We start from the raw sequence: 12,343 nt of genomic DNA on the forward strand, positions 1-12,343 counted from the left end.
ACACCAATGATGGCGAAAAAGGCATAGAGAACTCTCAAACAAAATCAATTTTAACAAGATTTTGCTTTAGAGGATGATACTATGGCTATATAACGATGAAATGAAACAAAGAAAAATCGAAAGAACATGCCCAAAGTAGAAAATGTTAATTATAAAGCATCTTCCGATCAAAGATTTATGATTCCTCACGAAGTTGAATTGTAATGGGATATACAAGTAAAAAATTGCAAAAAAGCCAACATTCATTAAATTTCACAAAGGAAGGTAAAATGGGACAGTTTTCATTTCTCCAATTTGATACCCAAAAGGGTAGACAACTCGCGAAAAAATATACGCATTGCAAAAAGTCCACAATATTTTATCCAAAGGGCCACCTGAGAATGATTCATAAGAAGCTCTACATGATTTTGTTATGATTTTTTTTCTCACCTTTTTGAAAAATGTACCGCGCTAATTAACTTTGCTGGACTGAAACAACGATGTTTTGGTTTTCTATCAGTTTTACCAGAAAGATAAAAGGGGCAGTGTCTAAATTTTGTATTTTCCTCCATTAAGTCCAACTATATGATATGTCCAGTGTCTATCACTGATAGCCGACACATCTATTCTAACAAATTGAAACATCATTTAAGATATTTATTAATTTCAATACATTGTATTAAACAAATACATTTCCATAGCTTGGAAAAATCGGACACAGACACACATACACTGTATATATGACATGTTTCAAACACTGGGCAAACATACATGTATGTATAACTTTGTACATTATATATTCTGCATTGCAAGTCGTGTTTTAAATCTTCAGCGCAGTGTATGGAATCAATAAAAGAGATGGGTGAACATTTTTTTTCGGGCATTGATGTATAGTGAAAAATAGAACTTTCTACTTGAAATATGTTCAGTACAAACTGGAAATAGTAGAAATATATTTTTGAAGCACGGTAACTTGCAATTGTTGGTTTAATTAGTAACTTAAGGAATAAAAAGTAATCTACTAGTATGGAGTTAAAACTAACTAGTTAGGACTGTGTAGGTTTAGTAATGTTATACACTGTGTAGATTTAGTAATGTTCTACACTGTGTAGATTTAGTAATGTTCTACACTGTGTAGGTTTAGCATTGTTCTACACTGTGTAGGTTTATTAATATTATACACTGTGTAGGTTTAGTAATGTTGTACACTGTGTAGATTTAGTAATGTTCTACACTGTGTAGGTTTAGCATTGTTCTACACTGTGTAGGTTTAGTAATGTTATACACTGTGTAGGTTTAGTAATGTTGTACACTGTGTAGGTTTAGTAATGTACACTGTGTAGGTTTAGTAATGTTATACACTGTGTAGATTTAGTAATGTTCTACATTGTGTAGGTTTAGCATTGTTATACACTGTGTAGGTTTAGCATTGTTATACACTGTGTAGGTTTATTAATGTTATACACTGTGTAGGTTTAGTAATGTTGTACACTGTGTAGGTTTAGTAATGTTCTACACTGTGTAGGTTTAGTAATGTTATATACACTGTGTAGGTTTAGTAATGTTCTACACTGTGTAGGTTTAGTAATGTTATACAGTGTGTAGGTTTAATAATGGTATATACTGTGTAGGTTTAGAATTGTTCTACACTGTGTAGGTTTAGTAATGTTATATACTGTGTAGGTTTAGTAATGTTCTACACTGTGTAGGTTTAGCAATGTTATACACTGTGTAGGTTTAGTAATGTTATACACTGTGTAGGTCTAGTAATGGTATACACTGTGTAGGTTTAGTAATGTTGTACCCTGTGTAGGTCTAGTAATGTTGTATACACTGTTTAGATTTAGTAATGTTACACATCGTGTAGGTTTAGTAATGTTCTACACTGTGTAGGTCTAGTAATGTTATATACACTGTGTAGGTTTAGTAATGTTATATACTTTGTAGGTTTAGTAATGTTGTATACTGTGTAGGTTTAGTAATGTTCTACACTGTGTAGGTTTAGTAACGTTGTACACTGTGTACGTTTAGTAATGTTATATACTGTGTAGGTTTAGTAATGTTATATACACTTTTTAGGTTTAGTAATGCTATATACTGTGTAGGTTTAGTAATGTTATATATTGTTTAGGTTTAGTAATGTTATACACTGTGTAGATTTAGTAATGTTATATATTGTTTAGGTTTAGTAATGCTATATAATGTGTAGATATTGTAATGGTTTACACTGTGTATATTTAGAAATACTATAAACTGCGTAGGTCTAGCCATATCACACTGTGACTTCAATTTGTTGCTTTCTTCGTCCATCCATGCGTGATGCAGTCGTCCCAGTCTGGCCAGAATTCTACCTTCATGCGATCACAGTAGCCACACAAATTAGGATATTCTATAAAGCAATAGTCACACAAATTAGGATATTCTGTAGAGCAATAGTCACACAAATTAGGATATTCTGTAGAGCAATAATCAAACAAATTAGGATATTCTGTAGAGCAAAAGTCACACAAATTAGGATATTCTGTAGAGCAATAATCAAACAAATTAGGATATTCTGTAGAGCAAAAGTCACACAAATTAGGATATCCTGTAGAGCAAAAGTCACACAAATTAGGATATTCTGTAGAGCAATAATCAAACAAATTAGGATATTCTGTAGAGCAATAATCTCACAAATTAGGATATTTTGTAGAGCAATAGCCACACCAATTAAAATATTCTGTATCGCAATAGTCACACAAATAAAGATATTTTGTAGAAAAATAGCAATAACATTATATCTGTGATTTTATTCATGTATGAAAAGGGTAAATTTTTAACTCGATTACCAAATAAATATTCACTATAACTATTAATCACAATCTACTATCTTTCTTCCTATTTAGATTCATAACCAACACAGCACTTCCTACTGTCATTACCTCGATTCAAGAACTGTAAGGTGTTATACTTAAGCACATTTTAATATGTATGTACAAGTCAGATATCCTACTTTGGATGGTTTTTTCTCCATGACCCCCAAACCCGTGCCAGTACAGCTGAGCCAGCATCCCAAACACAGCAGCGTCCGCTTGACATACCCTGTCGCCCAGCAAAAACTTCTTACTTCCTGCAAAATACAAATTTCCCATGGAAGCTTAATAAATTCATCCACGGTATTGACTTACATATGATACAACGGTATATGTACACTTATATTGCTAATTATAATGTTTGCAAAGAAAATAATTGATATGTAAGAGGACAATATCTAATGAAGGATATCATGCTATCATACATATGTTTAAGTTTACCAATATTTTCTCAATAGATCTAGAAAAAGAAAAACGCTTCTACTGTTTAATTAAACTTCAGTTTTCGATCAGGCAGTATGGTGCGCAAATGAGCATTGGATGGGATCAAAAAGGTCAATGATTATAAAACAATAAGGTAGAACCATAAATACATATATAAGGAATAGAGATCGATGGGAATACATCTCCCTCTAAATAAATGCAAATTACCCCCCCCCCACCCACCCACCCCCGCTGTCATTCTTTTAGACATCAATATTACAAACAACATTGACATTTATTCCATGGATAAAACAGGGGGTGCTTACTTCTCCTAGGCGTCTGATCCCATCTCTAATGTGTTCAGGAATCCATATTTGCCCTACTTCAAATTTTGTATTCTTTATAGGATTTATGAGATTGATCACTGTTCGTTACCTTTACCATATTCAGTCACTTTAACGCTGATATTTTACCCATATGTTATGTGAAATTTTGATCAATGGGTCCGAAATCGTCCACACTAGTCTGAATGTTGCTACTGTCATAGGCGAGAAACCACACGGTGACCTGGACAGGTAAATGTTCTAGTAAAAATAAGCAGGTGAAATCGAGAGAACGATTACGTATATTTCTGTTATCTTACGAATCTGTGGCTTGAAGTTTGTCATGTAAGTAGTTTAAACATTAAGGTGGGTCCTTAGTCCTGGAATTTTGGGGTTTTGGTAGCATTTTTTTGTTTGGAATTAATAAATTAACATTCAGAGTAATGAAAAAAGGCAAAACAGTTAAGGATTTCCATATTAATTTTCATTACAGTCACTACTGAAGTCGTGTACCCCTATGTAGATTTTTATGAAATTCATTGGAAACAGTTATTTGTTGCTATTTTAAAATAAAAACAACAAAATATTTTTTGAATTGCACTTATTTATCGGGAAACATGTCAATAACTAAAACACATGTCATTTTCAATATGTTCATCAAGTTTTAGAATGATATGTGCAGAATTATTGAATTAGCGTAATTCTCCAAAATGTTAAAAAACAAACAAATGTGGACGCATTTTCCTTATTGCATGGTTTACATATCATTTTTTCTGTTTATATTAGTAGATGTACATCTGTTATAGTTATTTATGAAAAAAAATCCATACCTTTCCTTAATAATTTCAAATCTATAGCTTCCAGAGTATGTATACCCCCATAAAAAAATGAAGTCTGGCACCATACAGTTGAGCTATTCAAAATCACTCGGGATTAAAATTTTATGTAATTTCATGAAAAGACACAGATAATGATTCCTTATCACCTTGGTAAAATGTTAGTCAAAAATAAAGGAAATCTATCGCATAATGAACTTGATAAAATATTTTAATGAAAACAGAGTTATTAACCTTGGATTCAATATTTTGAAACATATTATTGACTTTTCAAATATAACTAAGAGTTTTGAAATATTTTATGGCAAATATAACTAAGAGTTTTGAAATATTTTATGGCTAACAAGATTTTTTACAATAATTATTGAAAAAGGCTCCAAAAAAATTTATGTTCCTGTCATTAAATCATTGACTTTGCAAAATCCTATGACGTCACAGGAGTGTGGAACTACGTTAATCTATGCCAGGGGACCGACAAATTACGCATATCGCACCTAGTTTCTGATTTTTAAGGCATTTGAAGAGAGTGGGTAGTTTTTCATCTGGGTCAGAATTAAACCCCTTTCTATATTTATAGTATCACAGAGTTGGAACCCAAAACGTGCTTAGTTCATGTGATTTTACCTATAAACTTGGACAGAGCCTTTAGATCCTCATTCATGACGTGGTGCATCTCCTCCTTGGTGTGCCGGCCCATTCCTTGGTGGTAGCTTTGTTTTTCAGTCACATAACGTATTAAGGAAAGGGCAGTCGGTGGTATGTTCAACATTTCACTGATGTTTATTCCATCTATAGCATCGTACACCCAGCGCTGTAGAGCTACTGTCCTACAGTGTCAGACGTTCCGTTAATGAAAGATGTCATTCATATTTGAGAGTTATAACATACAGAAAATCTAAGCGGTGTGTTACGAGTATTTAGTAAATTAAAACAAATAAACTAAATACGTGTCATCTTAGAGGCACGTTTGTGATCAAGTAGGACACAAATTAATCATTTCAAAATTATAACATAAATACACTATCAATTCAATTGTTTGTTGTGGTCTAATTTCCGATGATTTTCAAGCAGGGATACACCCACGAATGTAACCTAATGAGAAACGGAAATACACTATCGACAAATTAGACATCTATCCAAGCACAAAATATCAGGACTCCAAGAATATTATAATCATAAGTATTCTAAATCATGCACAGTTTCTTAATCATGCACAGTTAGGGGGGATCACTAGGGGAAACCATTGCAATCACGTGTCTCATTATCATTATTACAAAGTCATTAAAAGAAATACTCCCCATCCGGCGTGAGGCTACTAATCATTATAGTCATGTATGTCAGTTATTTACAAAGCATTCATACTGTTCATGAGAATATACATAGATTTCACAATGTAGTCTAGAGTCATCGAAACCAGATGAAATTGAATTTTAGGGATGATTTTGATTAGAATATAATGGCCATATTGTTTACAGGAATATAACATAATATACTTCAGCATTTTTTATCTTCTTCCTTTAAAAAACAATGTTTCCAGTGGCGTAGCTACACAGTAGCAGAGCATGCACGTGCTTACAAATATTTTCGTTAAATTTTTATTACATATTACGAAAAATGTCCTCAGCTTCTGGGGGGGCTGCCACCCCCACCCCCACCCCCTCCGACCCGTGCTTACAAATATTTCAAACCTAGCTACGCCACTGTGTTTCGATGAATCAGACAAACACAATAAAAGCATTTCGAAATTATTTTATAGATATTAATCAACAGGATCCAGAACTGATAATGAAATCAAAATTACCGACTCATAGAGAATCGTATTCAAATTAGAGTTCTCTTTATCGACATTTTCATTCAAATTAAACAGAATTCGTAGGATTAGAATATCAAATGATTTTGCACAACATTCTCTGTTCAGCAACACTCATACCACTTTTCCTATGTTATTCATTGAAAAAGACTGATTTATAGAATGTCGGCTTTTACAGAGTTTTGTTTTTAGCAACGAAAGTCAACGATTGAAACAAGCTTTACCCTGAATAATGTGACCCGGGTAGATTTCATTTCATTTGTAATCAGATATCGCTTTAATCACCATATCGGCATGATCCTACAGATTTTCTCTACTTCATCAGTACAAGCAATCAGATTCTTTACGGAAACATAAAAAAAAATCAATTCACAGGATTAATTTGAAAGGACAGACGCGGACATCTTCCCTTCGCATTATTTGTTTACTAGTATTCTGGTCTTGAACCAGTAGAGCTACGATTGGGTCGTACGTCCAAATCATAAAGTGTCCGATTTTTACCAGTACAAATGTTCATCCACCATTCTCTGTATGGCTAGAGCCGCCGCACGGTCCTCGTCAGAGAAGCCTTTGTCCGGGTCCACATTAAATTTCCTATTGACGTACTGTATACAGAATTCAGAGTCCGATATCTCCTCTCCGTTAATTTCTATCCAGGTAAATTTTCCTTTATTACTTCTGTTCGATAAACCATCGTGGACATTCTATTAAAATAATTATAAAACGAGATTACTTCAGCTTTAATTAATTAAATATTTATTTTACAAATGGAGGTTTGTTTTACAATTTCTATTATAAAATCATGACGGTTGCACGCCATTACATTAAGATCTTTTACACAATGGCGCACATTCAAAATAAATGTGTTAAATAAAATCAAAATTTCTCTAAATATAATATAACTATAATTTCGGATAGTGTCGGATCCAGGAGTTGCGGTTAGGGGGGCACAACTTTATGAGCCAGGGGATCTGGGGACCCAGGGGCGAAACCCCCGGAAACTCCTGGATTTTACAGATTTATAGGGCTTGAAATATATCTCCTATGTGGTCATTTTTACTATTTTCTGTAAATTTTAATACAGTGAAATTAATAAAATGACGCAAATTTTAAGGGTTTTTGGAAAAAATGTAAGTTCTCCCAATAAAAGTAATTCAATAAGCTGACCTGTCTTATTCTTACGAGGCAGAATTCATTCAAAAGCTTCTACACGAGAAGAAAAAAATATCTTGCTTGGGCCTTCAACATATCAACGACGTCTTATCTATTAACAATAATCATTTTCATTTATACATGTATGTCGATTTGATGTATCCCAGTGAACTCGAAATAAAGGCACCACAGAGTCTTCCACATCTGCTTCATACTTTGATATTTTATTGAACATAAATGTTAACGGCATACTAACAACTCAACATTATGTCAAACGGTATGACTTCTGCTTATCCATCGTCAACTTCCCATATTTATGTAGCAATATTCCATTATCACCTGCACATGGTGTTTATCTCTCTCAACTGACTCGATACACAAGAGCTTGTTCTGCGTATGACCAGTTTTTAAGTCGAGGGAGGGTACTAACAAATAAAGTGATGTTACAGGGGTCTCCAAAGTCTTTTTTAATGCCGGCATTTTGCAAATTTTTTGTCGTTATAACGATCTAGTTTGCCAATACAACCTCTCATTGGGTAAAATGCTGTCTGGCGTGTTTTATACCGATTGTTAGGCCGTTCTTGGCACACTGATTTTGACTACGGATTACTCTATTTACCTGATGGAGATGATATTTAAGAGATGTAGGACTCACGGCGGGTGTGACCAGTCGACAGAAGATGCTTACTCCTCTGATCCCACCTCCGATCTCCATCTGATCCCACCTCTGGTATGTCCAGGGGTCCGTATTTGTCCTACTCTTAATTTTGTATTCTTTATGGGAGTTGTGAGATTAATCCCTATTCGTTATCTTCACCTTTAAAAAAAATTTGGTGGGTTTTTTTTTGATTGAGACACGATTAGTGTTGTATATGACCGATATCCCTACATGAACGTGTTGATCCAGGTGAGTGTTGAATTCTATAGGCCTTTTAATTGCATTAAAGTTATATTTTATGCCAGTACCAAAAAGGGGACTTTTGCCATCCTCAGATAAGTTTCTAGCTTCAAGGAAAATGGCGAGTTGCTGGGTGCGTAAGGGCCTCTACCGATCTGGTGGTGGACAATCGTATTCGGCGGGTAAACCTTCCTATGAAAATGTCGAATGCTGATAAAAACTTTTTGAAATAACAAAATTTAAATATCAACAGTTATATAAAAAAAAAACTGCTAAATCATAAATATGTATAGATTAATTGTGGATATTAGGGAAACCAATGTATAATAGACATCCAGTAGAGGAAATTCCAGCATAGGAGTTATTGCCCTTGACAACATTTTTAAAATCATAAATAATTGATTATATATGGAAAATGTAAACTTTTTCAGTATTAATTGTTTACCAGATTTTTTATTATATCCAGTGAATAAAATTCCTCAGAAAGATATATTTCTTTCATGCGCAAAGTTTATATTATTAAGATTTTTGCAAAAACCTATGACATCACATGAGGATCGATCAACCTTAATAACATCTATCTATCTATCTATCTATCTTACACAAGTCATGTATGTTGCGCTTTGCCACCATTGTGACTTTGATTGTGATTAAACTGATAAATTATTAATATCCAATGTAATATCATGTAATTGTGAATGATTACGTAACAATTTGCAACAATATTGATCAAAATATTAATTTGATATGAATTCATGCCGAGAAATTCAAATAATACATCATGACCACATATAAATACATGTATGATTACCACTTATCAATTAACTAGAGTAATAGATGACGTAAAATTCATATTCCTTGTGTGCTGAAACCGCCTATTATAACTAAACATACATGTACGAGAACAATGACCGTCTTACAAGAGGACTAACCCTTACTACTTTAAAGATGCATTCTTGGATCCGCTCATGCATGGTCTCACTATGAACAATCTACATGAGCGAATCCAATAAAACAACTGTAACCATTACACAATCAATAACTTTCTAATATAATCTCCCTTAAAATTTTAATGTGAATATTTTCTCTTACTTAATTCGCTTCCTGTTCCTCCTGATGAGAGTAACCAGAACCACACCCACAACAGCCGTAACACAGATCTCTTTAGGATACGTGCTCACAAAGCCCTTTAAAGTTTCCATGTTTCTATCGATACTTTACAAAAGCTCTCCTTAAATCAAATATCACCTGAAAAGTATTTATGCGGAAGAAAACAAGTCGTAATTAATGGAATCTCGTCAAATGTAACTTAATTAAAGGTCAGTGTTCTTTTTCTCGTATCAGATGTCGATGTCAAATAAAAATTAGTCGCTGTTGACATGTGACTTTAAAATTATTTAAAGGAACTGATTCACGTCCACCACTCCCAATTTTGTTTTTCACGTTTAAAATGATTAAAATATACAAACTAATATGTTTAAAAGGTTTCACACACAAAAAAACAACAACAACAAAAAAAGGTAAGCAAAAAAACCATGTCGTCTCCAAAATGAACTGCCATCGTTATACGATTATGTGAACTTTCAAACAAATAAACTAGATAGGAGTCATGCTGAGATTGACCCATGAGTCACCGAATTTGATGTTTGTATAAAAGCCTACTCCGAAGCGCATCCTACATAAGAAGCTCAAGACATGTTGCATTTAGATGAACCTGCCAATGACGCTTCTCCATCACAACCATTTTTTTTTTTTTTTTTAAAGGATCAAGACCCAGTGAAGGATGGATAAACTGATCAAGATATAGGGCTCACGGCGGGTGTGACCGGTCGACAGGGGATGATTACTCCTCCTAGACACCTGATCCCACCTCTGGTGTGTCCAGGGTTCCGTGTTTGCCCAACTATCTATTTCGTATTGCTTGTGGGAGTTATGAGATTGTCTTCGTTATCTTCACCTTTCATCATACAAATCATGTATCTTTAAATAATCAAACAACTTTCATCCAGTCATTCTATCCCGTGACGTTGGTGAAATCAACCCAAACAATTGATTCCTCCATCTCATGCAGATAATTATCAAGTCTCAAGACTATCAAGTCAAAAACCAAATCGTCAGACACATTCAGTCTCAGAAAATCAACACTCTGGTGTCTGCGAAAGTATACTAGACAATCGACCAATAAGCCTAGCCATATTGTATAAGCAAAAGAAAATGGGTAATTTTGGTCGTAAAGCTTTGCGACATTCCCTTACTAGTCTCTTCACTCTGTAACCAAAACCAAGAATGGCGTGTCATCATGTGAACATGTACTTTACCTTCACCTGAGACCAGTTTTGACAGGATACTAGTATTACCGAATTTTATTGCAATATCGTTAGATCACTGTGCACTTGATGATGATGAGCTATATCAATAGATGTTACGAATACCAACAATATGATGAGGGGGAAGAGTTAATTTTGATATGTTCTAAATACCACATCAAATTCTCAGCATCCTACAAGCGATTAAACATGCAATTGTTCTTCGTTAAATGCGTCTGTATATTCGTTTGTTGTTGTCCGTGTTTGCCCAACTGTCTATTTTGTATTGCTTATAGGAATTATGAGATTGGTTGCTGTTCATTGTCTTCGCCATTCCTACACGTTTATTGTCATTTATTTGTCCATTCCATTTCCTATCACTGTATTATCCTCACTGCTTCTCAAAACCTAACTGAACGTTTTTGTCTCGTTCGCCATTTATCAGATGGACTCCCCCGTCTCCTTGACGAAGGTGCTGGTATATTGTTGGTCCTCCGTCCCTCCATAAAACTTCCGGTCCAAAGGAACTATGTCGGGTCGGGATTTCTATCGGCGCGCTTGATGGAGCAGGCAGGCATGTAGCAGATGTTCTAGAACTTCCGGTCCTAAGGAACTATGTCGGGTCAGGATTTCTATCGGCGCGCTTGATGGAGCAGACAGGCATGTAGCAGATGTTCTGTTGTCTGTTCTGCAGGACCACTGGTCTGTGTCGCCAATGCGGGTGATGTTTCCGGCGGTCGTGGCCTGTCCTGAACCCGAGACAGGCTACCTGACGAGGTTTATCGTGGTGTGAATGCTACTTCCACTTGTTTTGCCTTAATGATGAACCTGGATTCAGAGTATCTAATATACCTGTCAATCTTTCATAGTGCCTCATTGCCGAGCGAGTTGCAGTGAGATAGAAAATTTTAATTTACATTCGAGATAATACACTAAAAACCCGGAAGAATTCCAATTGGTCTAAATATAGAAAAGTAGATAGTACAGTACACATTATTTAAAAAAAAACACAAATGATATTACTACCGCAATATCGCTACTTACTTGGATTAGTCGAATCGTATGAACCACAAAATGTTAAAATCTACGATTGCAAAACCTATGATCGTTTTCTTTAACAAATCACTTGTATAAAATTAATTTTCCAATTGCTGTAAAAACGCACGTTTCAAAAAAAGAGGATCCAAATCTTGTAAGTGATTATTGACAATGTCAATGTTCAGTTGTGTATGGTGTCTGGATAGGGCCATCTGCAAAGGCGTAACTGCGCGTTAGTCACAACACGCCGTCACGCCAACAAGCAACGTGCCTTCGCGCAGACAAGCTTCGCGCCATCACGCCAACAAGCAATGCGCCTTCGCGCTCTCACGCCAACAATTAAAGCAACACGCCTTCACGCCAACAAGCAACGCACCTTCGCGCTGTCACGCCAACAAGCAACACGCCTTCGCGCCGTGTTGCTTGTTGGCGTGATGGGGCGAAGGCGCGTTGCTTATTGGAGCGAAGGCGCGTTGCTTGTTGGCCTAATGTCGTGTTGTGACCAACGCACAGTCACGCTTTTGCAAATGGCCCTATCCGGACACCATAGTTGTGCACGAAAAATTGTGGAGAAAATATTTCTTTAAAATACTCTTACAATTATTTTCAAAAGAACAATTTATTTTACAAATATTAAGCAGGATTTATTCCACTGTATATCAATTATTAGAAACTTATCATTGTATTGATATATATAAAAAAAAAAAAATAACGAAGGTAAATCAT

General features: G+C 35.0%; 1 protein-coding gene across 1 annotated transcript; it reads right to left on the bottom strand.

The window, feature by feature from the left end:
* Positions 1–622: 622 nt before the first annotated feature.
* LOC125670000 (failed axon connections homolog) lies at positions 623–11,848 on the bottom strand. Its single transcript, XM_056161201.1, has 7 exons — positions 11,624–11,848; positions 9,366–9,521; positions 8,342–8,465; positions 6,725–6,927; positions 5,038–5,240; positions 2,972–3,088; positions 623–2,368 (listed from the first exon to the last, which is right to left on the bottom strand). Exons 2-7 carry the CDS (start codon positions 9,473–9,475, stop codon positions 2,265–2,267), a joined length of 861 nt encoding a protein of 286 aa, XP_056017176.1. The 5' UTR covers positions 9,476–9,521; positions 11,624–11,848; the 3' UTR covers positions 623–2,264.
* Between the last annotated feature and the right edge of the window lie 495 nt (positions 11,849–12,343).

Source organism: Ostrea edulis, chromosome 4, assembly GCF_947568905.1.
Source record: "Ostrea edulis chromosome 4, xbOstEdul1.1, whole genome shotgun sequence".
Lineage (NCBI taxonomy): Eukaryota > Metazoa > Mollusca > Bivalvia > Ostreida > Ostreidae > Ostrea > Ostrea edulis.

Coding starts and splice junctions, on each gene's coding strand:
- LOC125670000 (XM_056161201.1), bottom strand. CDS start 9,475: ATGGAAACTTTAAAGGGCTTTGTGAGCACGTATCCTAAAGAGATCTGT. Junction 6,928..8,341: donor TGGCAAAAGTCCCCTTTTTG/GTACTGGCATAA, acceptor TTATTTTAATAG/AATGTCCACGATGGTTTATC. Junction 5,241..6,724: donor GTGGATGAACATTTGTACTG/GTAAAAATCGGA, acceptor CTGACACTGTAG/GACAGTAGCTCTACAGCGCT.